The 27,324-nt window shown below is 43.4% G+C and overlaps 1 protein-coding gene across 14 annotated transcripts in view; it reads left to right on the forward strand.

Moving 5' to 3' along the window:
• Med12l (mediator complex subunit 12L) overlaps positions 1 to 27,324 on the forward strand; it is a 265,230-nt gene that overhangs the window by 52,943 nt on the left and 184,963 nt on the right. For 10 of the 14 annotated variants that reach the window (XM_074059704.1, XM_074059708.1, XM_074059713.1 and 7 more), the window contains 8 exons: positions 1,127 to 1,276; positions 2,000 to 2,099; positions 2,398 to 2,534; positions 19,505 to 19,636; positions 21,663 to 21,789; positions 23,006 to 23,220; positions 24,761 to 24,865; positions 25,637 to 25,813. In XM_074059704.1, the coding sequence (XP_073915805.1) occupies positions 1,127 to 1,276; positions 2,000 to 2,099; positions 2,398 to 2,534; positions 19,505 to 19,636; positions 21,663 to 21,789; positions 23,006 to 23,220; positions 24,761 to 24,865; positions 25,637 to 25,813 (1,143 nt within the window). The remainder of the gene's footprint in view (positions 1 to 1,126; positions 1,277 to 1,999; positions 2,100 to 2,397; positions 2,535 to 19,504; positions 19,637 to 21,662; positions 21,790 to 23,005; positions 23,221 to 24,760; positions 24,866 to 25,636; positions 25,814 to 27,324) is intronic. The other 4 variants (XM_074059710.1, XM_074059712.1, XM_074059715.1 and 1 more) reach the window with 2 other exon arrangements.

The raw sequence follows: 27,324 nt of genomic DNA on the forward strand, positions 1-27,324 counted from the left end.
TCAGGGATTTGACATTCTTTGTGTCTGCCATCTGCTCTACACAAGGATGTCTCTTGGGTCTCAGAATTTATTTTTTATAATTAATTTCATATGTTTGAAAAGAAGACAATATTGTCTTTGTTCTAAGCTCATGTAGGATGCTGCTAAATGATATGGTAGCAAAATGGTTAAGGAATTAGCCAAGAATCATTGTAGACTTGATCCTAAGCCTTGCTCTGCCTCTTGGTTTCTATAACCTCAAGCTCACATGTCCCCATGTGTGAGTGGGCAACGATAAGCACTTTTACCTGGTTACCTCATAGGATAGGCTGTTTGATTAACAGCCTCAGAGCAGTGTTCAGGCAGAGTACGAGTTACGTCACATGTGCACTCCAGCACTGGGAAGGTGGCAGGTTGCACAGTGGTTCAGAGCATGTGTGCTGGAGCCAGCCTCCTCCGTGGCTCATATTTCTGCCTGTGTTCTAGCTCACAGCATGACTGTGACACATGAGCAGGGTGACCATGTGAAGTGCTTCCTGTAGTTGGTTAGGTGAAAAATGTCTGTCAGACGCTAGGGCAGGTATAGGCAAACTGCAATCTGCAGGCCAAGACCAGCCACTGCTCCCAGTGGCTCCACCTTGATAATGGATTAACACAGCAACTGAAAAAGAGAGTCTGGCACAGGAGTTGTCAAACATTTACTCCTGGATTCTCCTAGGAAATGTTTGCTAGTCTCTGCTGCAGAGCTGTTGCCTGCCTAACATTTATGAAGCTTTTTGACAGATTTAAAAAAGATTTATTTCAGATTTTATAATTTAGAACTTAACATTTTCTGATTGCTATGTTTTTTTACTTAATTGCATGAAAAAAATCATTTGTAGTGATGGTTTTTTAAGTTTCCCAGGTTTTTGATGGTGGGACTGTTAGCTAATAAGGGCTAATGTTCCTTAATTTCTCAATAGCTGTATTTCCCTCACAAGTGAATATTTTAGTTTTGTCTTATGACTTAAAGGGTGGGAGAAGACATTTGCATTTTAAATTCATCAGTAGGCATGGTAGAATATAACTGTGCTGAGTGTCATTATTTCTATGAAGGGATTTTTGCTTTTTCCTCTAAACCTCTGGATTTTCCCTGCTTCATTTCTAGACTGTCACTCTCTGTTGCCCAAGTGCCTTGGTGTGGAATTACTCCACAAATGAAAGTAAGAACACCAACCCAGGCTCACCCCTGGACCTGCTGCAGGTGGCCCCGTCCAGCCTCCCCATGCCGGGTGGGAACACGGCATTCAACCAGCAGGTACACTTCTGTTTCAGTGGTTTGATGGATGTTTTCATTCCCAGAGGCACCATGGCACAACCAGCCACATTGGGCCTGGCATCTGAGACACTTGAGTGTCAGCCCTAGCTCTGCCCCTAACTCTCTGGGTGACCTTCAGGTTTCTTCTGCCTCACTTGAACTGCAGGGGGTGGTGAAGTTGCTCCTTGCATCTCAGCTCTTGCATGGTGGTTCTTGCTGAGTTTTCTCTACTCGGGCAATAATTTTGGTGGTTTTTTATACATGACCGTGACTGCCATGTAGCAGTTATGATATTTAGTGCTAGTTATGTTTTTAGAGCTGCATGATTTGTTGCAAGGATTTGTGCAACTGGAACCGTAGGGTTGTGACTAACATTCAGAATAAGATCCTTATGAAACAGTTTTGTAAATTACTAAAACATTGCTAGTTGCTTTCTTACATAGACATAGAGAGGATAGTTTAAAATTTCTACCTTTTTTTTTTTATATGGTGTCCTGAAGATATTTCACTTGTTAAAATTTTTTGCAGGCATTTATTTTTACAAGCACTTATTCTCAAAGACCAGCCTTGAGTGGCCCCATGTAAATTTAAGAAACTCACTGCAATGCTGTCAGGATCTTGGTCCCACCATAGGCTCCTTTGCTCATGCAGAAGCTTTGACATGATGTGGACAGCCTCTGCAGCTCCCCAAGCACAAGCTAACTAGAAGTGATTATCTTTCAGGTTCGGGCAAGGATTTATGAGGTAGAACAGCAGATAAAGCAAAGAGGCCGTGCTGTGGAAGTTCGGTGGTCTTTTGACAAGTGCCAAGAGTCAACAGCAGGTACTGAACACCACAAAAGAGCGAGTGCCATGGGGTGCTGAGTCTTACAGCGTACCACACGAGTGCAGATAATTTATGACCAGAGCCTTTGGTGAATTTATAAGACAAAATCCAGGTTATGCCTTTTAGATACTGGTGTGTCTCCGAATGCCAGGTTTGGTTTTGTTGGCAGGTATTTGAGACTATATGCTGAGAATGGTAACTTAAAGAAAAGTCCCTCTGCTCGCATATTGATGATTTTATTCTGTGCTGCTCTGGCCTCATGTGGTCTAACCGCCTGCTTCATCTCCACATTTAGGAGTGACTATTAGTCGGGTTTTGCACACTTTGGAAGTCCTGGATCGTCACTGTTTTGACCGAACTGATTCCAGCAATTCAGTGGAGACACTTTATCATAAGATTTTCTGGGCAAACCAAAACAAAGATAACCAAGAGGTAGTTAATATTTCTTTTCTTTTTGCCTTTTATTTTTTCAGCATATCTTCATCTTTCTCATCCAGTAAAGCCTGGTGAGGCCTTTCCTGTGAGCTGTGCTGTCTTACAAAGACGCATGTATTTTGAAACCTTTCTCTCCACCAGTGTTAAAACACAATGTCCATGGCCTGGTCTTCCTTAATACACGAATGGGAATGGTTAATTAAGGCTGGGACCCTTTTCCCAGCCAGCCTTCATTTTAGGGTTAGCATAGTACACTTTATCCAGTGATGGGACTTTCTGCAATGGTTTGACCTAACTTTGGGGGAGTGTATTTTAATACACAGTACACAGAGAATGTTTGTGATCATGGTTTGTGAAAATGTTCAGATAATGTATTTGAGTTCTCCAGAAAAGAGTATGAGAGTGAGTGTGTGTGTGTGTGTGTGTGTGTGTGTGTGTTTACATACCTAACTAGACAGGGAAGTGTGTGCTGTTTATTCAGAATTGGTGCATGTAACTTGTAAGTATGGAGATGACAGATGTGAAAAGTACAGGGCAGCTGGGAACTCAGGGAAGTGTTAGGGTTGTAGTCCTGAGTCTGGAGGCTCTGTCTTTTCTTAACACTTTCACCCAATTGGATGAGGCCCACCCAAATTATGCTCTACTTAGTCTATGGATTTAAATGTTAAATCTAAGACTCTCCAGCAACATTTGGACTGATGCTTGACCAAGGAACTGGATGTCGTAGACTAGCCATGTTGACACATAATGGTAACAATCAGGCAATTTTTATGTTTTCCTAGTGGTAGAAGTTTTATTAATGAACTGCTCTATAAACAGGACTTTCAGTTACTTTTTTCTCAAACGTAGTTGGGAGAAATAAAAAGATCTTTTCCACAATGAAAAATGCCATTTTGCATTTGGATCAATCTTCTGCCACGTGCCAGGAATGCAAAGGTGAAGACACCATGAAAGAACAGCTCAGCTGGCTGGTTATAAGTATTTTTGAGTTTTAGGCTGGCCCTTGGGAATCCATATGTGGAAGGAAGGGATGAAACAACAAAACCTAAACTCTTTTCATCCTGCCTTTATGTGAGCCTGGTACATAGTCTGCATCATTCCTCTTTCTGGAATAATTTTCAAGTACTCGCCCTGCTTCTAAGACAGGTGTCTCGTGGGATAGCATGTTGAGAGTGGGGCTGATTTCTGCACAGAAATGCTTGTGAACTAGGGAGAGTCTGCAGGTTCTCTGCTCACTGATGCACATTACTGTCACTGTGTCTGTGATAAAGACCACCTTAGACAGCCAGCTTCAGGAGTACTGAAGTTTTTCATACATAGAGTTACCTGGGGGGTGGGGAGAGAAGGGGAATCTCATAGGTCAACGGCTCCTCTCCGGTTGCTCAGCTTCACATCCTGAGGGTTGTTTCCTGGTGAGGGTCTGCCAGGTCCATTGAAAGCACTTGAGCCTGTCATTAGCTTGACTGTAAGTTTGAAGTGAGTGAACTGGCCAGCTTCCTCATCCACTCTCAGGAAAAATGATAAGGAGAAAATGATTATCAAGGGCAGAAATTCTGCTGTGATATTTCTGAATAGATGACATTGTTCAGGGTTCTCTGAAGCCCAGTTAACCTCCAGAGTGGGGGCCTGTCATGGGCCATTGTGTGCAAGAAGAAAGTAGAACTTCTGTTCAGATTACATTTCTAAAAGCTGTTCTAAGTTTTATAATAGACACAATCATAATTCATAAGTAAAGCTTCCTCTGCATGAGGGCCTTCTCTAGAGGGCCACTAGAGGATGTGTGAGCTCAGGCTGCCTCCCAGCGCTCTGCTGATGCTCATCATAGGGACCCTGCAGTTACACCCAGTGCTGACTCGGCTTTGGAAGGCTAGGATGTGAATGACTATGTGTGGTGTGGTTAATGGGCTGCTTTATGAGCAAGGCACACACTGCATTTTTAACCTGTAACTCAGACTGGTCACCTGCTCTTAATTTGGCGCAGAAGATATCTAATGTCCAGATCTTCTGTAATATTTACATTAAATTAGTTTTTAAAATGTCACTTTGTGGGCATCAAGTTGTGTGCTTATAAGCTTGCAGATGGCAGTTTTATCTCTGTTTACTTTTTACCAGGTTACTGTTTTCTTGATTCCTGAATCATTTCATATCTTTCTGAACTTGGGTGAGCCATAGCAAAGTGTGACTGATCACCTGTGTGACCTTGAGCAAATTACTCAAGACTGTTTGTCTGATGTCCTTACTTGTCCATGGCACAGAGGACGTGCCCTGTTCGTCTCTAAGGAAACATGAGCACTTTGAGAATGATGCAGTGCTGTGCATGTATAGTTCAGAACTGTGTTGTTAGCAACAATAACATGGCCATGGCAAGTAGCATAGTGTCAGAAGAGTCATCGCTGATGAGGATTTGGATTAAGTGGTGTGCTTAGGACTCGGGAACCATCTCACTTCTTTCAAGTGCACTTCCTTTTTCGGGTTTCATAATTTGCCTCAGGATTTAGAAAACACGATTGATAGAAAAAGTTACCAGCCTTTAGTTGCAAAGGGTCTTGTGACTAGGTATACTAACGCTCAGGGTTGCACAGCCTGCTTCTCTACATCTGTGGGAAACTGGAACTTCTCCCCTTCCTTTCCCTTTGCTTTGGAACTGTGCAGGGGAAATTTGGTCCTCACTATTCCTTGTAGGTGGATCATCAGTCCTAAAGGGAGAAGCTGAGTTTGAGGTTCAGAATCATGTGTGTAATCACTTTCAGTACTTGATGCAAGCCCTTTGGGAACTGTGAAGTGTAGGTAAAGACGTGGGCCCTGGGTCCTGCCTGACTGCACTGACCCAGCCTTCTTCCCTCATTCCCTCCTCTCTTCTCCTCCCCTCCCCCACCACCATGTTCTCTGCCAGGGCTTCTGTCAGGGCTTGGCTGCTGTAGTGAAGAAGATGAAAGCTTTGAAGTTCACTTACTCTCATCCCACGTTTCTTGATTTTCCATTCATTGTAGTGTGAAGTCTCAGGGCTCTGAGATTTGAGCCCTGCAGTGGCCGGTGGCAGTATGAGCTTCTCTGTGGAGGGCAGGAGCCAAGGTGCCTGCCCTGAGTGAGGTAGTACCTCTCAGGGTCTGCCTGGGGCTGCAGACGCGCTGTTGCCTGAGCACCTGATATTGCAAGAGAAGTAGGGTGTCAGGATTTCCGTGTGAATTTCCCCAGGACCTCGATGCTATTAGTGCTTAGACGTGCTTACTCTCCGGCTGCTGGTACTGTTCCCTACCATGTTTACTTGTTCGCATGTCCAGAGTTTGGAGCCATTTCTTCAGGGTAATGGAGTTGCAGAGTCAGGGCTCACAGCCATACCAAGGACCCAGCCTGTCACTGGTAACCTCACCTCAGAGCAGCAGAGTGGGGAGGCCAGTCAGCCTTGCAGTGCCACTGTGACACTTTCTTCCTCTTGGCTTCTCTCGGTGGCAGGAAGAAATTTGGCTTCCAAACGTGGCAGGAAGAGGTGCCTTTCACTTCTTTCTCTGGAGCCCCAGGAAGCAAACTTTATCCTGAGTAATGAAAAGGTCCTATCAGCTGCTCCAGACAGAAGCCTCTAGCACAGCAGCAGCAGGTGTGCTTCCCCTTCCCTGGGTCAAAGCCATCCTCAGCCCATGCCTGAAAACTCATGTACTTGTTGCTTGTATTTGTTTTGGGTTAATAAAGGCCCCAGGTTCATAAAATGTGCTTTCCTTTCTCACCCTGGGCCCAGGACCTCTTGGATCACACCAGGTCTGCACTGCTGTGGCTTGAGAGCTCTGAAAGACCAAGGCCTTGCTTTGTCAGGGCCACTCTTGTTCCACATTTGTCTTCATACAAGCCCGTAGCTCCCTGGTGCAAGGGTCTCTTTCCTGTGCTCACAGGAGCAGGGTGTGGGGAAGGTAGAGTACCAGAAGAGTGTCATAGGCCTGGTGCGTCAACTCAGGCACAGTGTCACCTCCTACTGTCACTGGTGACCATGGGCCAACCACATGCTGGGCCATCACTAGGCCCTAGCTCCACACCTGGGACCCAGCAGGCTCAGTGGGCATTTACTTAGTTAGACTTTCTGTGCTCATGACACAGCTGCTGGAGTCATGTAGTAGAAGAGGAGAAACCAATAGGATTTGGCCTGGGAGATGCATATGTGTCAGCCCTGCAGATGGGGCGGCTCAGAGGTCTCTGAGAACATGTGCATGTGCAGTGGACAGGGCAGCTGTTAGCTGCAGAATTAGCAGGGCAGAGCTGGGGTGGGAGGTATGGACAGTTCCCTTGTGCTTAAGGAGTCTCAGTGTCTAGGTGTGAGATGGGTATCTGTGTCTAGGTGTGAAGGTAATAGTAGGCTGCAGCAGGAAGTTGTGTAAGTGTTTGTGGTGCCCAGCACATGAATGGTAGGTACTTAAGCTGCACTACTTGCTGTTGTTACTGACCAGTCAGTGTATTGAGAGGCTGTTGGAGCCTCTGGAGAAGTGGGTGGAATTCATCACAGTGATGACAGTGGGCCCTTGGCAGCCAGGGACACACAGACCCACAGCGCACAGCCAGGATCTGCCAGGCTCTTTGGGGAAGACTGAATGGGATCGACGCCCTGGAGGAGACAGTCACCATACAGTGCTAAAAGGAGGTCAGGCCACAGTGTAAGTCACTTTCTACAAGCGAGACTCAAGGGTAAAGTGAGGCCTGAGTCAAGTATATTAGCCAGCTTTCCATGGCTGACAAAATACTTGAGAAGATCAACTTGAAGGAGCAAAGATTTACACTGGCTCACTGGGCTCCGTTGTTTCTGGACCAAAGCAGCTCATCTCATGGTGGCCAGGAGGGAGAGGGAGACAGGGTGAGGGAGGAGAGGGAGAGATTGAGAGACAGACAGATAGGAGGAAGGAGGAGAGAGAGAGAGGGGGAGGGGGGGAGGGGGAGGGGGAGACGGAGCTGGGGCCCAATGTCTCCTTCAAGGGTATGTCCCCAGAGACACAAATCTTCCAGCCAGGCCCCACCTCCTAAGGTTTCCGCCACCTTCCAGTAGTACCCAGATTTAAACATCAACCAAACATGGAAAACATATTGATGGCTTACTGCTGAGATACATGTGTGCAGTTTTTCTAATCCCTTACTTTGCAGATGAAGAGAGCAGTGTCTAGTAAGGATGAACAGTTGCCCAGGCTGATACCTAGCTCATCAGTTGGAGAAGGGACTGGGGTCCTGAGTGGTGGAGAACAACACCATGAACTAGTCGATTCAGTGCTTAGAGCACTGACTTAAAACAATCTTTTGTTCTAACTATCCGTAGAGAAGAACAAACAAGGTTCAGATAGGACTTTGGTGGAAGGCGGGAGCAGTCTTTGTAACGACCACAAATGTTTTTGGCACATAATTTGAAATTTTAAAGAGCTCCTTTGCCAGTTTTAACCAGTGAACATGTTTAGATGAGGAAGTTGAACGGCCTGGCCTTTGCTTATACCATGCCCTTGAGCCGGGTTCAGATCTGGTGTTTGGTTATATTATAAGCACTCCCCTTGTGTCACTTTCTGTGTGTCCCTCGTCCTTCCTGGTAATACCCACTTCCTGTGGTGGGACATGGTAAATGACAAGGGCTGAGGTCACAGCTGGGTAGATTTGGATGTAAGATTGCCTGAGTAGGCAGGATAACTTTGCATTTCCCATTTTCTCTGCATGTCACCTTCATTTCATAAAGGCAGGTCATATCATACAGTGTTTGAAAATGAAGCGTGGTGTTCTGATCGTGAGACACATGTCTTTTGACGGGGATTTGCTTTGCAATTGTAATTCACCCCACATGATTCCAAGACTGTGCAATTACATGTTTCTCAAAACTCTGGAAAAAATACATTTATTATTTAAAGCTGATAATTTAACTGAAGAACAGAGCAGTTGTTCCTTCTCTCATAGTGCAGGTAACAGCAATGAGTTGATTTAAATACTTGGAAGCCTGTCATTTCTTGTCAGGACTGAGAGCTGTGCAGTCCTTAGCTGCTACTTAAAAAAAAAAAAAAAATGGGTCTTTTTCTTCCAAGCGAATGTTTCTTAGAGGCCACACGAGCCAAAGACTGTCAGCACTGACTCCAAGGATGAGACCCGGTACCTTGCTCCAGTCCTCAGTAGGAAGAAGTCACCCTGGGGCTCATCAGCGCCAGTGTTACCCATATAGCCAATCCCACAACTGTGGATTCCAACACAGAGCGCTGGAAGTGATGGTACTTGGGGGGTTTAGGCTCTGTTGGCAGTCAGACCCCTGAGCTGCTGTGGCTGGGAGTTCAGCCAAACCCATGGCATGCAGACCGTGCCAAGCTGTAACCACTCCTCAGCATGTGTTTATTGCTTCTGTTGTTTACAAGTGTGGCCTTTCCTTTGTTTCTAAACATGCCCTTTAAGTCTGAGATTCAAGAGCCACTCAGAGCTTTATTTTGTATCTAATCTCAAGTCCTTCTTGTTAGTCATTGCTTTCAGGAATGAGTTGCTGCTTTTTCTCTGCTCCCTTTAGTAGTAGCATAGTAAGAAATTTCTTGTGCTGGGTGTACATGTGTGTAATCACAGCTAATTGGGAGGCAGAGGTAAGGAGGATCTCAAGATTGAGGCCAGCCTGGGCAAAGTGAGTGAAACTCCATCTCAAAACAAAATACAAAAGGGCTGGGGGTGTGGCTCAAGTGCTAAAGTACTTGTGCCCATGGACAAGGCCCTGGGTTCAATCCCTAGAACTGCCACAACAATGAAAGAAATTTATTTTAAAATAGCACACAGTCTCAGCAAATGTTTTAAAATTCTATAGGAAGCCTCCTCCCTTCCTTTGTAGCTGCCAGTTACTTTCCCGCACTCAGCCAAAGAGAAGGCCTGTGCTTAATTTGTACATGCTTAGGTTGCTTATTCAGTCAGTTTTGCCCCTCTTCCCTCCCTCAGGAAAGAATGAGTGGCAAATCCTACCATGGAGACCTTTACATGTTCGTAGTACCTTCGCTGTAGCTGCAGGTAGTCGTCGATGACTGTGATGATTCCACATTGTTACCAGAATGCTGGGCCCCCAGCCTCAATGCCAGTTCACAAAGAACAGGGTTTCGAGGAAAAGGAAACGAGGTCTATTATTCATCAGAGGAAGAGGAGGCCAGGGAGTGTCAGCTTCTCAAAGTTCTGTTGTCCCCTTCTGAGAGAAAATGTCCGCTCTTTAAAGGGGAGGTCAGGGCTCAGCTTGACCACATCAGGAAGTGCATGTCCCAGAGTGGGTGCTGACCTTGATTCTCCAGGTGTCACATCTCTGAGGTTGTGTGTCTCGGTGGACAGGTTTACTTTCTCTGGTGGTCAGAGACACATAAGCGTAGAAGACTGCTGGTTTAATTGGAGGGCAAAGGGAGTTGACCTTGGACTCTTCCAGCATGTGGACAAAAAGGGGGAAAGATGCAGCTTGATTAACTGGTAGAGGGAGCTGACCAGCGTGCAAGCTGGCTATAGCAGAAGCTTTTCCCTTTGTATCCCAGCTCCATTTTCCCCACTGTGCATTAATTCCTCCATTTCTATGAAAAAGAGGCAAGGCTGTCATCTCACTGCTTCCTGCCATTACTTAATTCCTGGGCTTAAGGAAGGAGTCGGTGCTCCTCAGCTGAAGCAGCTGTTACAGAAATGCTGCAGTTATGATTGTATCGTTTCACCACTGAGGATAAAATCAGTGTGTTCCAGGTTCAGGAAAGCAGGTTAACAATGCTATTTGGAATCCCTTAATATCTTTTGAATTTTGTGTCTAATTTGTCCTCATTGTAGCCGTCATTTCTTCTTAGAATTGCTATTACATAGTACGTGAATTTTTCTGTAAGAAGTCTCTTTGAGCCCACAGCGAGCTCCCCTATTCCACTCCCATGCCCAATTGGGCACATTTTGGTGTAAGTGTTCTCTCTCAAATCAGCTTGGGTTTGTCACTCAGGTCTGTGATCTAGTAGCTTTTGGACACTTGACAAGTTAGCCTCTAGGCCTTACTTTGAGGTTATTGTTAAAGCGTTAGGCCAGAGTATGTTGTATAACAAACACACACATGCCAGTAGTAACCACTGTTGATTTTGCTACATAAGCTTTGTATGTTTTCTGAGGCATTTAATATGTTTATTAAGATAATGACTATAAGGTTGGACTGTATGAGTGGAATTGCACTTTACATAATATTCTGTAGGATCTTCTGATTTTTTTCCACTGCTTAACATTATCCATTGCCTTTTTCCCTTTTCCTTTTCTTGTTGTGGTCCTGGGAATGGAAACAGGGCATCACATTCGCTACTGAGCTTTAGACCGGCCCTGTCCATCACTTTTTGGTTGAGTGTTTTGTTCTGATCATGATGCTCATGATGAGAGTTTCCCAGGTCATTCTGAGTTTATGCAGATGGCAGTGCTGTTGCCCTGTCCCATCAGAGTTGTCCTTTCCCTCTCATTTACTAGCTCATACAGCAGAGGGATCATTAAGTCAGGAACGGGAAGGTTCTCCTGTTCACATGTCATCAGCTGCCTCAGTAAGTCAGATATTTCTCCTTTATTGTTGTGCTGGGTGAGGGTACATTGTGGCATTTCCAAAGGTTTTTACAATGTATCAAACATATACTTGAATTCACCTCTCCACTGCTCTCCTTTAGCCTGTGGTGAACACTTCTAACAGGTATCATTTCTGCATTTGCATGCATGTGTACACATTTTTCCTGCCTTATACACCCTCCAACCCCCTTTCCCCGCCATCTCCTCCCTCCTGCTGGTACCAATCCTCTCTACTCCTGGGCAGGACCTGTTCTACCCTCCTGTACTCTGATTTTGTAGAAGAAAAAGAGAGAAAAGATAAAAAAGAAAAACATGACATTTTTGCTTGTTTGAAATAAAGTTTCCTTGTGATATTTCCATGTCAGACATTTTTCCTTAAGTGAATGTGTCTATTGTGTATATAAACTTTTCAGATCCATTGATCTCTTTGGTTTCATATAGCACAGTGTACGGCTTTCACTCTTCAATAAAAAAAAAATCTTTCAAATGGACTTTGTTGGAGGCACCATGAAAAAGAAGCATCTGCCTATGTAGTGAGCATTGAGTCTGGCAGGTGTCCCAGGAAGAAGGAAGTCTTTGGTCATCACTCCTGGGCTCTGGTCTGTGTGTCACTGAGGTTAGAAGTCTGGCCTTCCCTTGAGAGGCAGAGTCAGGGCTGGGCAGTAGGCAGCCCTGGCTGCTGCAGTGGGGCCGTGAGGGCTCCAGAGACCTCGCTGTGACCCCCGAGGCTTGCTGTGCCTCATGTGACCTTGAGTATGCTAGAGGTGAGCAGCATGGTGGTGCAGTGGAGCGTGAACTCCTTGTTCTTCCTCTCTGGCACTGTGTTACCATCTTAACTTTTCAAACCTCAGGTCTCCTATCTGTGAAATGGCAATAGCAGCACACCTGCCTGCGTCAAGTTCTGTTAAGATTAGACATTATGCAGTAAAATCCCTAGAACCTGCTCAGTAAATGTTTCATTGCGCTCCTACTACTTGTGGTTGGGAATTTAAACTGTGGCTGTTACTGTTACGATTACATGTATAGTTTATGTCAGGGTAGACCCCATAGTTTGATCTCTTCTTCTTCGATTTTACCTCATGTACCATAGAACAGTCTGTGCCTTCTGCACAGGTTTTTTTTGGCTCGTTTGCTCATGCGTGCTAGCATGCATACTGGAGATTGCTCAGCAGTGTCTTATGCATTGTATAGGAACAATATGAAAAGGTGCCGGTTATGCCCCTGAAGACCCCAGCCTCCTCTACACTGTTTGGGTGGTGAAGTGCTTTGCTTTTACTCCAAGTGGTGGCTCCAGTGACTGTCCGACTTTCTCAGTGAGCATTTGAAGCAATAGCTGCAGATGCGGTGTCAAGAGGTGCCCATCTCACGTGAGCACATAACGAGCACAAGTGAGCAGAAAGGCAGGTCAGAACCACCTTACAGCTCCTTTGGACATAGGAGTTTACCTACCTTGGGTACATTGCAAAGGTTATGGTCTCAAGGACCATCCCTTATCTGATGGGTCCTGGACAAGGCATTACCATTTTTTGTAGTTTGGTTTCCTTAAATTGGGAAATAATATTAACTAGTTTATAGGTTATGGGGATTAAAAGAAACACATTTATTACAATGTCTGAGTGTATATTGAGTAAGAACTTAGTTAATTTGTTTTTGCTTCCTGAACATTTGCTAAGGTATTAGTAATTAGTAATGTTGACAGTTGTTATGTATTATATATATATATATGTATATATATATGTTATTTTGTATTTTAAATTTTCATTAGTGAACGAAAAGATTTACATTTAAGATCAAGGACTTGCAGTTCTTAAGTTTTCTTGTGTGTGCTTTGAACAGTCAAATTCTTTGATATGAGTTGTATCTTTTAGGAAACCTATTGCATAGAAACTAGTAAGTCAAAAGAGGTTAGAGATAGTTTCTTTTTGCAACCAAAATATTTTATAAAATTGATCACGGGACTGGTACCTTGTGAGTACCTGAGTGATTTTTTTGTGCGTGTGTCTAAAGAATTGCTCAAGTCTTTACTGCCAGCTCAAGGCCCACCTGCTTAATGTAGCAGCAGAGCTGAAAGGATGGGGTGCTGCTGGCAACCTCTCCAAGAGCTGCTGGGGCAGGGGAAGTGAAGGAGGAACAAGGCCAAGGACAGTGCTTGAGAGAACTTGGTGTGCACTACTGGCCATGTGTCACCCCTGCCACCTTGCTGGCCTTTCCCATCTGCGTTTGTTTGGTCCTCTTTAGTCAAATGTCAGTGTGTCACCAGAAAAAGAAATATAGACAAAACAAAATAATAGCAATAGTAACAAGTGCACCATTTTTGTACCTAGGAGCCTTCTGTGTGGATCACTGTCTATAAGGTCACATTGCTCCCCTTGGATTTGGTCTGTTGTGTGCCTTGAGTTTCAGAGGGAAGCTTGTCAGTTCCTGAGAATGGGATGGGGAGTGTTTGGTGGTAAATCTCTTGTTGCCTGGAGCACAGCTTTTTACTTTTAAGGTTTTTCCTTGGGCTGTATCAACACTTTTTTTTTTTTTTTTTTGGTGTTACTGGGGTTTGAACTCAAGGATTTTCTTTTATTATCATATTGTTATTCTGGGGGTATGTTGTGACATTTACAAAAGTTCTTATTATAGTTCATTTCACCCCCTCCATCATTCTCCTTGATCGCTTCTCCTCCCTTAGAATAGTTTTTTTTTTTTATTATTCATATGTGCATACAAGGCTTGGGTCATTTCTCCCCCCTGCCCCACCCCCTCCCTTACCACCCACTCCGCCCCTTAGAATAGTTTTGACTGGCCTCATTTTTCCGTTCTCACCCATGGGTACATGGCATTTCCACCATATTCACCCTCCTAATACTTTCCTTAGGTCCCCCTCCTATTGGTACCAACCTCCAGATGGGACCTATTTTACCTTCTGTCCTGTTTTTGAAAAAAGACGTTTTTGTTAAGGTAACTGTACAGGGAGTTTCATTGTGACATTTCCATGTATATATGTATTACGATCCTGATTGGTTCATCCTCTATTTTTCTCCTTTCTACCTTACTTATCTTCTTATGGTGAGTTTAGCAGGTTTAAGTATTTTATATTCATTCTTGTATAGAAAGTACATCAACCATATTCACCTTCTTACCTTCCTTCTTTTACCCTTCCTCTCCTGTTAGTGACTTCCCCTTAGCGTGACCTGTTTTTCATAATATTGCTGTGTTTGTATTGGGTCTGTATTCCACATATGAGAGAAAACAAGTCTTTCTGAATCTGGCTATCTTCACTTAAGATGATGTTCTCCAGTTCCATCCATTTACCTATAAAATTTCACTTATTTATTTTTGATGGCACTGGAGTTTGAACTCAGATTCTCATGCTTGCTAGTCATATGCTCTTAGCAGTTGAGCCATCTGCCAGCCCTCATTCTTCATGACTGAATAACATGTGATTGTCTATCAATACCACATTTTCTTAATCCATTCATCAGTAGTGGGGCATCTTGGCTGTTTCCATAGCTTGGCTGTTGTGAATAGTGCTGCAATAAACATGGGTCTGCAGGTGCCTTTGTTATAAGCTGACTTGCATTCCTTCAGGTATATCCCTAGGAGTTGTATTGCTGGACCATATGGCAGATCTATTTTAGTTTTTTGAGAAGCTTTCATCCAGTTTTCCATGGTGGTGGAAATGGTAGCTTACTTTCCCACTAGCAGTGTACGAGGGTTCCTTTTTTCCCACATCCTCACTAACACTTGTGGTTGGTTTTTGTTCTTGATGGTAACCATTCTAACAGGAGTTAATGTGGTTTTGATTTGCACTTCCTTTATGGCCAGGGATGTTGAGCATTTCTTCATGTATTTTTGGCCATTTGGATTTCTTTCTTTGAAGATCCTCTTTGCAGTTCATTTGCCCATTTCTTCATTGGGTCATTGATTTTTTTTGGAGTTTAGCTTTTTGAGCACTCTGTATATTCTGGTAATTTAATCTGTTGTCAAATGTATAGCTGGCAAAGATTTTCTCCTACTCTGTGGGTGGCCTTTTCAATTCGGTGACTATTTCTTTTGTTGTGAACAAGCTTTTTAGCTTTATATGGTCATTTGTCTGAACTCAGGCTTTGCACTTGCCAGGCAGGCGCTCTACAGTTTGAGCCGTGCCTCTAGCCCTTTTTTTGTGTGGTTACTTTGGACACGGGGTCTCGCTTTTTGCCCAGGCAGGCCTGGACCACGATCCCCCTAATTTAAGTTTCCTACCCTTGCTTAGATGACAGGTGTGCACCACCACACCCAGTTTTTTTCTGTTGAGATGGATTCTTGCAAACTTTTGCCCAGCTGGCCTGGAGTGGCGATCCTTCCAATTTCAGCTTGGGTCCACAGGCACAAGCCTCTGCCCAGCCATTGCTTGAGATGGGGTCTCCCGAACTCCCTGCCCTGGTACCTGGCTTTATATGAGCATGTTTAAGAGTCTTGATATGTAATAGAAATTAGATGCAAAAGAGTTATGCTAATTTTTGATCCTGTGGTGTAATACATATGAATATGTTTGTATCCAGTGCCTAGGAGAGGGCCTTACAATAGAAGGTGTGCAGTGAATGTTGCATAAATGAGTAAGAAAGTGAATGAAAGACGACTTGTTCCACAGCACCCACTTTTCAGTGGGTTATTAAAGTTATTTTTCCAGATTAAATCTGTTTTTACAAAAACAGTATACCGATACATAGCCCAGGCTGACCTTGGACTTTTGATCCTCCTGCCTCAGCCTTCCAAGTGCTGGGATTACAGGTGTGTGACACCACAGCTGGCCCCCAGATGTAAAACTTTTACTGTAGCCTTCGTGTATTTTATATCCACCCACCAGTCTTTTGCTTCTGTCTTTACATTAGCCCCAGGTATGTTTCTTTTTTTATGTATTTCCTTAAAAGTACTTTGGATTTTTGTTGTTGCTATAACAGTTACTAAAAATTGATGGCTTAGAACACCATCAGTTCACTCTCCTGCAGTTCTGGAGATCAGGTTTTGCCCAGGCCAGAGTCAGGGCCATTCAGGCTTCTTTTATCCTTACTATTCCCAGCCTCTAGAGGCCCTGCATTCCTCAGCTTTGGTCCTGTCCTCTGCCTTCAAAGCCAGCAGTGCAGCATCTCCAGATTCCTCCCCACCTGTGACGCCCGCTTCTGGTGTCACATCTCCCCTCTGCCTCCCCCCCACCCTGCCCCCATTAGCTCTGCCATGACCACTCTGGATCCACCCCAGTGACCTAGGACAGTGCTCCCATCCTACATTCCACGGTCTGTCCCCTCTGTAGAGTCCCTCTTGCAACCTAAAGTCATACATTCACAGGTCCCCAGATTAGATTGTGAATGTCTTGGGTGGAGTAGGGTGTTATTCTGTGTGCCCCATACCTCTGTCTTCTTTTGTTCTTCTCTAATTTGAAATTTAATTCTCCAAACTTTTCAAGGAAGCTACCTTTTAAATGAAATCTCTGATAATTCCCCTCCCTCCTTTCTAGTCTTGAGATAATTCTCACGCCCTTTTTCATGTATCCAAAATACTTAATGCACACATGCGCTTGTCCCCTTGGGTGCCACCTCACTGAAGGTAGGGGGTCTTGTTCCTAACTTGAGCTGCCTCCAGTCTTGCTTTGATGTTGTTATGTGTTAAAATCAAATCCTAACTTGAGCTGCCTCCAGTCTTGCTTTGATGTTGTTATGTGTTAACAATCTCACTGATTGTTTTTAAGAAAAGGAAGAGAATTCATTTCAACTTACATATTTGATATCACGATAGCCTTTTATGTTATTTGAATTAATTTGTAAGTAATTTGTGGTGCTGGGGATTGAGTCTAGGGCCTTATGCATTTCTAACAATTTCTTACACGTTGGTAGAAGCAAGGTGGTATAGAGGGGGCATAGCGCCTTTGTGTGGAGCAAGGACCCACATGTGTGTGTGCTGAGCATTCTTACAGGTAACTCAGACACTGCTGTTGCAGTCAAATACTCTGTGTGTTTTATAGTTAGTGGAATCCACTTCGAATGGGGACCAACACTTCAAATAATGGAGGAAAATGTTCATATGGGACATCCTCCCCTCCCCTCCCCTCTCCTCTCCTCTCCTCAGTCCCCACTCCTCTCTCCCCCCCACCTCCTCTTCTTTCACCCCCTCTTTCTTTCCAGTACAGTTTTAAGATAATTTATTGAAGTTTTCCAAACCAAGGTTTTGGGAGGCAGGAGATACATAGCACCACCCCTGTGCCAAGTAAATATCTACAAAGAAGAATATGGGTTAGCAGGGGTGAAGGGAAAAGATCAAGTTGCTGAATATGTATTGGCTCGACCTTCAAAAGCAAGTGTTCCTATAACTATCAGCCCAGGATGCAGTTCCGTGGACCCATTGACACCAGGAGGAGAACCTGCTGCTGTGGGAAGGCTTAACTGAAATTTCATTCTTCAGCTTTTTAAGGCCCCAGCAGCAGAGGGAAGGGTATGTATTACTCCTAAAAGGTCAGCCACTTTCAGATGTATGATGCAATGGCTGAGCCTCTTGCAGCCTCAATATATTAATAGGTCCCCCCAATCCAATATACTTCCAAGAAGTGGCAAGCATTAGAATCAGGAGATCTAAGGTCTGTTACAAACCTGGAGTTCCATCTGCAGCCATTCGTGTCCAGGCAGTGTTACGAATTGTGTTTCACCTCAGGAAGTACAAAGCTGTGCTGTCTTGCAGGACACATAATTCTCTTCCCTCTCATGCCAGAGTATGCCGGCTTTGACTAATAAGTGAAATATAGAAATCTGATGTTGCAGAGGACAGAGTCACTGGCTTTCTAGGATGCTTGCCTCACAGTGTTCCTTTGCTTTTTTCAAGGCGAAATCTTTTTCTTTCACATTATAAAAGCATAAAATGAAAATCTCCTATAACCCCTCCATCTGGATAAAATTGCTGCGAACGCTGTGACCACCTGGAGTGCATTTGGCCACACCCTGTGTGAAACCTGACCGCATGGCCCTCCGTCCTGAGGCTGTGTGAAGCCTCCCTGGCTGCTGGGCTCTGCTCTCTCTTAGCTCTGTTTCTAACCTGAGGAGTGTGGCTCTCGAGTGAGGAAACATGTCTTACAGCATCCTGCACTCTCAGGTGTCTTCTTCCTGCCTTTTTGGGATTGTTTGCACGCTGGGAGTGCACACCGCTCACTTACAGTTGCCTGTGATGAGTTTATTTACGTTTATATTTTCCTGAAGAAGTCTTGTGAACAGGTGGCTGTTGTCTGGTTTGTGAAGGGGACGTGATTGTGTAAGTTCTTGTGACATCTCTCTGTAGTTTATATAGTACATCTGAAGAATCTGTTCCCCAACTCCTTGTCAGGACATTGCTTGAGTTCTGTCTCAGTTAGATGTTAAATCTTGTGTTGTGTCTTCAGTGGGAAAAGAAGTTTAAAAAAATGAAACTGTCAGGCATATGGGTGTCGATGGGTGAGGTGCTTGGACCTCAGGACCAGTACTTATTCTTTTGTTGCATGCTTTTTATCTGATTTTGAAGATGCATGGGGCATAAAATCTTTAAAAATGTGACTATGAAGCACATTACTGATTAGTGGAGCTGCAGTATTTTTAGGGCACTTCTTTTTGTTCTCTTTTGTATTTTAAACTAAGCATGTGGTAGTTTACTGACTGACTCTCATTTTATTTTTCCGTAGGTTAGATTGAATCCAGGCAGAACGTCCTCCCAGCTGGCTTTTTTATTTTTAAATGCTGTGTTCAAAATTATGCCTTTTAATTGAATTACTTCCCTTGTTTTAAATTAAGGTACCCACTACTCCCTTTGAGGTATCTTCCCCAGATAGCTTATCTTCCACAGATAGCCACCTGTGTTTAAATGACCAAGTTTTGGAGAGGATGAGTAAAAGTCTTGGAATAAACTGATTTTCATGAGCCGAGTTGTTTGCTTATCTGAAGCTGCTCATTGTGGGATTCTCGGGTGGTTTCTCTGAGCCCATGTGAAATCTTGGGCTCATGTGTGTGTGTGTTCTTCAGGGGAGGTGCTCACAACTGAGTCATAACCTCGCATGGCATGTGAGGGCTGATACGTGATCATCTGCTTTTCCTAGCATAACGTTTGTGCATGTGGGAGAATCACAGCCTCACTGCTGATGTCTCATTGCTGGGCTCTGCCCCTGTCCTAGCAATCCATGTCACGTGGGTCCCTGCAGTCTCCTACTCCTCAGTCACAATAGCCATTGGGGCTGGTGGTTCTGGCACCCAGGTGCACCCCGCGTAGACCTGCCACACATTCGGTGTAAGTGATTTCCTTCCTTGTGGCCAAGGTTTTAATTCAACTAAAAGTGACGGGGAGTGTTTTCTCAAACTCCCATAATAAAATGTGGGAAGGACTTTCAAGCTTCTGTGCCCACTGCTTGCTTGCTGACCGTCTTTCGGTGGATGTACATTTGATGCACTGGGTCCGTTTTTCTCGGTCCTTAGGTTGCCCCCAATGATGAAGCTGTGGTGACCCTGTTGTGTGAGTGGGCCGTGAGCTGCAAGCGGTCAGGCAAGCACAGGGCCATGGCTGTGGCCAAGCTCTTGGAGAAGAGGCAAGCGGAGATTGAGGCAGAGGTAGGTCTGGGCCTGTCCATTCGTGAATGCTGTAGTTTAATGTGCTGTTGGGAGTTTATTTGCCTCTTACCCCTGTTATGTTTTTTTCTTTCATGGTAAGGAGGGGTGAACAAATGCTTGTAAGAAGAAGCCCTCTAAATCATAGTAGCTTGAACCCTGTTGTTGGTCTTTGTATTCCTTTACTCTGGGCATTTGCCCTTGCTGTTTTCTCTGGTGACAGTTCTCTCCCAACCTTTGCATGCCTGGCCTCTCCAGCATTCCCACTGCAGGAGTCACTTATTGCACGGTGTCCCTAGGTAATGTGTACCCTCCTCTGGAACCTCCACCACCATAGGATCTGAGGCCACAATACCCACTCCCCAGGCAGCATCCATAGGATGTGAAGCCACATCACCTATACCTTGGTTGCTCTGTCACCCCAGGACATGAAGGCCATGGCACCCCTTCCTCAGGAACCTCCACCACCACAGAATCTGAGGCTGTGTCATTGACTCCTCACCCGCTTTTTTTCAAGTACTGCTGTACTTCCCCTGTTGGTGTACACGTCAGTGTAGTTAATTTGTGTACTTCCCCTTTAAAATGTACTGTGCCCATGGTGATCTGGCCTGTCCTGCTCAGTGTTTGCTTACTTGACCAACAGAGTAGGCTTGGGGCATAGTGGGTGCTTCAGAGATGTCATTGTCAAAGGACGGATGCACACCTGGTTCTGTGTGTTGCTGGCAACGCACCGACTCCTGTGAAATGAAAGGGGACACCCTTGTCATGGACATCCCTTCCTACGGGGAGAGCCATGTTCACAGATAAAAGACCACAGGACTGAAATGGGGACTGCAAGATTCCTGTGATCAGGTTCATGCAGGTGACCCGTTACATAGTGTACAAATCAGAGAGCTTTCACTGCTTTTTCAATACGCTATAACTACACAATTCTGTGGTGAAGTGAAGTGAATAAACAGTAACAAAGTTGAATTGCTCACATGTTCCACTGCTTCTTTCAAGTTGCTTCTTCATGCACCTCTTTTCCCAGGGCAGGTGAAGAGTTCACACATAGACTGCTTAGCAAGTTTAGTAGGCCTAGCCATATTAATATCTAGGAACATGTTTTCTCAGAGGTGTGCAAGACAGTTGTTTTCTGTTATGTCACCATCTTTAATTTTGACCTTGGCAAGTAGAGGATAGATTGGAGAAATAATATCTTAATACTCATACTGTAATTAGGATCTTGAAATCTTAAAGGGTAAGTAAATGAAAATGGGAAAGATAAAGGAATAGCAAAGGAGCAGAAAACAAGATTCTGCTCACTTGTGGACCATGTTTCCTGATCTTCTAGGAAACTCGGTGTTTAAGGAAGTCAGTGAGGCTGCTCCTCCAGATGTGTTCTACACACTTGGAAATCCCACAGTCTCCAGAAATCTCACTGGTGAAGTTGACGAATAAGCAAAAGGATCTTTTTATTTTTAAAAGTTTAAAATTTTTCACTTTGGTAATACGGGGGTTTGAACTTAGGGTCTTATACTTGCTAGGCAGGGGTTCTACCACTTGAGCCACTGCACCAGCACACGAACAAGTGCGAATTGCAGAATTATATCTGCTTTCTGATTTGACACCTGCAAACACACTCATATCATACTCTCCAGACAAATGCACATAAACACAAAATGATAAAATTTTATAATATGTGCCAAATAGTATTTGTTCACAATTAAACATGAGCTATTTAAAAACTAAGACAGTCTTTAATCACAAGCAGTTTTGTGTAACAATAAGGGAATACTTACTGTATTGTGACATGATTCAGTTGGTACTCACACAGCGCTGGGTAGAGTTTACTCTTCTTCAGGGGTGTTCTTTGAAATTAGTTGAATTGTTCTGGGGTAGTTTTCTCTAACTTTTAGAAACTATATTCAGTTATGCAAATAAGTATAGAAATCTAAATTAATTTCACATTGTGTCCAAGAACGCAAACATTAGTAAGGACTAGCCCATCACCTCTGTATTAACTGTGCTGCTGATTCCTGACCTGCAGAGATGTGGTGAAGCTGAAGTCCTGGATGAGAAGGAGTCCATTTCCTCAGCCTCCCTTGCTGGCTCCAGTTTGCCCATTTTCCAGAATGTTCTTCTACGGTTTTTAGACACACAGGCTCCTGCATTGTGTAAGTAAGAAGGGTATTCACTTACAGAAGGGATTGACTTTGTCTTTTTGTAAGCCGATTGTTTTTCTTCTTCTTTGCATCATAGCTAGTGTTCTTGGCACTGACTAGAATGTATGTTTTTACTGAAAAGAATTTATTATTTTTCCCCGTAGGAAATTTTAGGCACTTTTAAAATAAGTTTCAAACACTTTAAAATATATAGGTTTTAATAATTTAAAAATTAAATCTTTTCAAGACCTTATATTTGGCACATGAATTTCTTACCTCTGGATCTTCTTTACCAAAAGACAAGAGCTGAGGTCCTGTGTCATTTATTTGTGTCTCATGATTTAGAGTTTTCACTGTTTCAAGCCATTTTTTAAGTTTCTGATTTTCTAACTCTCTGCGCTTACGAAGGGAGAATTAAGCAGACATACTTCATAACAGGACCTGGTGCAAGGCACTGTTCGCACAGATGGTGGGCTGCTTCACTGTACTCTTGCACGTGTGTGTCCTCTCAGGCTGTTCTGTGTTTTCCTCGGTGGGTGCTGGGAGTTCAGGGTTGTGGATCAATCACCTACTTAGTGCACACATTTGAAGAATTATCTTTGTGAGCAGTGCTGACTCACCATCATATCGAAGTTTGCATGTAACAAAACACAGCAGAGGATCTTAAGGCAGATAGAGCAGAACAACAGAAAATGGCAAAAAGTGAAAAGAGGAAAGGGCGGGAGGCAGGGAGAAGTTTGTGGGACAAGAGGAGGCAAAGTGCCAGTGCTACTGCCTGGAATAAAGGTCTGTGTTTGTGTCCTTCCTGCTCCATTTCCCTTTGCTCACCCGAGTGACCCACTTCCTGTTTCCACTGCCATTTAAATCTTACTCTCCGGTGAAGTCTGCTTTGAAACAGTGTACACAAGTACCCACAGACACACAGGCCACTTCAAGGCATTAAAAAGTAGCCACGAGCGGTTTTAATAGTGAAAGGAGAGGATGCGGCCTGGCCTTGCTGTGTACACATGTTGTTCCTGTATGGTCGCTCGTTCATCAGGGACCACTGTCATTAAGCTTGAGTTGTGCTTCACATGTTACGTGTTTTTCAGTTTATTGCTGAACAGTCCAAACCTGCCTGTCAGCTCTGTACAAAAAGCTAGTACCTCACAAATATTCCAATAAATCTTTTAAGAAAAAAGCCAGGTGTCCTTGACCCCCAGCAATCTGACTGGGTTTGTCTCTGCAGCGGACCCCAACAGTGAATGTGAGAAGGTGGAGTTCGTGAACCTGGTGCTGCTCTTCTGTGAGTTCATCCGTCATGATGTCTTCTCCCATGATGCCTACATGTGTACCCTAATCTCCCGAGGAGATTTGTCAGTCATTGCTGCCACGGGGCCTCGGTCACCCACAGGGGAGAATGTGGACAAGCACTATTTAAAGGACCACGACGTGACAATGGAGGTATGGCACAGGACACCCACACTAGACTTTCAGACGACTAAATTTCTAGCTGTGTTCTTTCAACAAACCTCCTCTGTCTGTATTGTTTTCACAGAAACTATATTTGGACACTGTATCTTCTAGAATTTTCTTTTGTGTACTGTGAGACCGTGAATCAAAAGATACGGCCAGCTATAAAATTTTTCGTATGATTAAAATGATGGGCTTCTAGTTGTAGATATTTCTAGTCTCCACTTTTCTTTTAATGTTGTGCTTCAAAACTGAGCTAGTTTTGCCCCTAAAGCCCAGCTGAGTTTCCATTCATTACCTGTACCACCCTTTTACACATAATGGGAAATTTTGTTAATCACAACACATCATATTTTCTTTACAATTAATTCAAAATTTAGCCTGCCTCTCAAATGTGTTAGGGCTGTTCTTTTCAAATTATTTTATGCTGTGGCATTTTTATTTATTATTATTTTTTTTAATAAAACTTCAATTTATTAAATATGAAAACAGTTTTTTTTTTTCATTTTTCTTTTATTATTCATATGTGCATACAAGGCTTGGTTCATTTCTCCCCCCTGCCCCCACCCCCTCCCTTACCACCCACTCCACCCCCTCCCGCTCCCCCCCTCAATACCCAGCAGAAACTATTTTGCCCTTATCTCTAATTTTGTTGTAGAGAGAGTATAAGCAATAATAGGAAGGAACAAGGGGTTTTGCTGGTTGAGATAAGGATAGCTATACAGGGCATTGACTCACATTGATTTCCTGTGCGTGGGTGTTACCTTCTAGGTTAATTCTTTTTGATCTAACCTTTTCTCTAGTTCCTGGGCATTTTTAGACCTTGCTCTAGATTCTTAAATTTTTAAGAAAAGATGACCTTGGTGATAAGAAAAGATGACCTTGGTGATAAGAAGTAGTGAGATTTGTGACAGTTCTTTAAGGTCAAGCTTCAGATTGCTTCCATGAAATTTTAATCACACACTCTTGGGACGTGTTTAAACAGGGCTCTGCTTGTTACTCAAGAAACCCTGGCATCAGAATTGCAAGTAGGGATTCGTGATTTATCCTCTTAAGATTTGCTTTCCAAAATGTGCAGAATTTAAAAATGATTTATTATGAATATGTCTGTTTCTTAATTTGTCCACAGCAGTAGTTTGTTTGCCTGCTGACATGTTTTCTAAGCTTCTCCTTTGTCTTTTCTTTGACTGTCCAGATATCATAAACTCTTAGATTTTTCTTACTAACAGAAGTTGCTGAGCTTTTGGTCAGAATAGCACAAGAAAGGAAATTATGGCCAGTTTTTTTTTTTTTTTTTTTAAATCAGGAAGTGTATGTGCTCTTCCCTTAAAATACCCTGAAAGTTAAAAGCTTTCTCATCATGAGGAAGAAGAATGCAGCTGTTTAAGAAATGCATGTCTTAAAGCTTCCTTCATCTTCCTTAGGGGGAAAAATGGTGAAGGATATAGGATGGTTAAAAATTTCACTGTCAGGCTTTAGCTTCAGTTTCTTAAACTGCACAATGTGACTTTCTGTCTCTGGCAATTTTCAGGAGCAGAGTATTATGGCGCATATGGGCATTGACTCAGGAACCACTAACATTTTTGATGAAGTAGACAAGAATGACTTTAAAACTGATTTTGGTTCGGAGTTTCCAGTAGGTTCAACCTTCTGATTCTTACTGACATTTAGTCTCCCACTCCCACCTCAGCTCATATCCGTCCCTTTTATTTCTTGCCCCCTGTGCCAGCATGACTTGTACACTGGTCATGTGATGTGACCCTGCTGCGTTCTGCCCTTACTCATGGTGACCATCTTGTGCCATGGCCTCATCTCAGCTTGTCAGCAGTTTTGTTGCTTTCCTCCTTTATACATTGAGACACTCCTGTCCTCCTTGTTGACTGTCTGTGATGCTTTTGTTCATTTGACCTTGTCCTCTCTCGGGATGCATGGTGTCGGTCATCATGAAGTCCATGTTTATTTCTGTGTAGTTCTCCAGCTTCTAGAGAGCAGCTTTCATGGCTCTCTGGTACATTTGTTTTCTGCTGCCTCTCGGATAATTGCAGTGTGTTCTTCGTGAATCTGATATTCATGTGTAACTCTTTATAGAGTGTTTAGTGCAGAGATCAAACCCTTGGTGTCTGTTTCTCACAATATGTATATGTTTTGGAGGAAATGTCACTCTGTGATTCTGCTTTTCTCTCTCGTCCTGTGGGTGATATAAACACATTTTTTTTTTAAACCTGTGTTTGGTTTTCATTTTCCCATGTTCTAAGATGTTCTTCTGAATTTTGTGGGAGTTCATGACATGTCTGCATGGCTTTTGCTAGGTGGTTGAGCAAGAGAAGATGAGTGTCTTGCATGTTTGGAGCTCTGGTTTGGCTTACCTTCTTCCATTTACAATTGCCAATGTTTTTACATGACTTAGAGTTTTTCTCCCATGCCTGGAGAGTCCTGTGAGAATGCCAACCCTTCCTTGGGCAGAAGGATGTCGGTGAATGGTGAGAAGCTGATGAAGAGAGAAAAACCAAGGGAACTGATTTATCCATCCAATTATGACCTCCTCCGTCACGTGCAGTATGCAACACACTTTCCTGTACCTCTGGTAAGTTGTTTCCGTCACATCGCACTAGTTTGGTTTATTACAAACAAGGTCATTAACTGCCAAATGTCTGGTTATCCACCTGCTGTCCTCACTTGCAGAGAATGATAGCAGGTGAGTTTTTGAATTTGCTGTTCCGTTTGTTATAATTCTGATTATACAGCTTATGTGCAGATATAGTCCAAATTTGTGGTGTGATATTAGTAGCTGGTTAGCTTTAGCAGAATTTTTTATGTTAGTATCCTATTATCAAAAGCAGTGAGTGACTGGAAATGATGTCTGAATGTGTCTTTCTGCTTCAGTTTGAAAGCCCTTTACTGAATGTGCCCTGGAGGATGCAGTTATACAGATAAGTAAGAGGGAGGGAGAGCACATGATTGAGAGATTGTGTAGGTCTTCACAAAAGAGGTTGCAGAGGAGGTAGACATGTATTTGGACTTTGAGTTTATGAACTGAGTAGCACACGGGGAAAACAGGGTGGGAAACTTAACAGACTGATGCATTCATTCTGAAGGGAAACAACTCATTTTTTGGTATTAGTAATGAAAATTGAGCTAAAATCTGAAAAATTTTTTTACTGGGCTGGAAACATTTTTAATTCTTGAGTTCAATAAGTTTCTTTCTTCCAGTTTTTAAGTGCAGTTTCTTTTCTTCTTTTTTTGTAGTACTGTGGTTTCAACTCAGGGCCTTCGCCTTGAGCCACTCCACCAGCCCTATTTTGTGAAGGGTGTTTTCGAGATAAGCTGGCTTCAAACTGCAATCCTCCTGATCTCTGCCTTCTGAGTAGCTAGGATTATTGGCATGAACCATGGCATCTGGCTAAAATGCAATTTCAGTAACCTATTTTTTTTTTATGAGGTGCTTTTCTGTATCAAAAATATAATTGTGACGTTTATTATCTTCTGGCTGTCTTGTAAGAGTTGTGATTGGTAAGCTAAATAGTTTGTTAGAGTTCCACATTTTTTTGATATTTTGTAACATCCTCCAAAATGACTCAAAATCACTAAGTCCATGTTTTTTTTTAGTCCTTTTTAAATTATTTTTTTAGATTCATGACTGTGTCAGAACTTGCCAGAGTTGTTTCTTGTCCATCCCTGTCTGAATGTTATCATTAAATTTCAGCTGATTTTTTTATAGGCATCACCCATTTTTCAACAGAGTGGAATTGTTTGGTAGTTTATTTAGGACAACTGAAAGGGTGGCCTTATATTTTAGAGGTATATTCTGAAGAATTCATGCATGAACTGTTGTAATATCTGGGGTTTGTTTTAAAGTATTTAGAGTAAAAAAATGAGTCTTGCATGTTAGAAATACCTTCAGGATATTGGGGTGTCACAAGAGATGACACAATTCAGAAGTCAACAGGCAAGGCAAAATTTACTTCTGCAGAAGGGTGCACCATAGACAGAACAAGCATACCCATCGAAGAGTCCACTGGGATTCTATCCCTGACGCAATGCTGTCCCTCCCCTGAATTGGGCAGGTTTGGGGTTCACAGTTTACACAGTTGGCTA

The sequence above is a fragment of the Castor canadensis genome, chromosome 17, assembly GCF_047511655.1.
Source record: "Castor canadensis chromosome 17, mCasCan1.hap1v2, whole genome shotgun sequence".
Classification (NCBI taxonomy): Eukaryota; Metazoa; Chordata; class Mammalia; order Rodentia; family Castoridae; genus Castor; species Castor canadensis.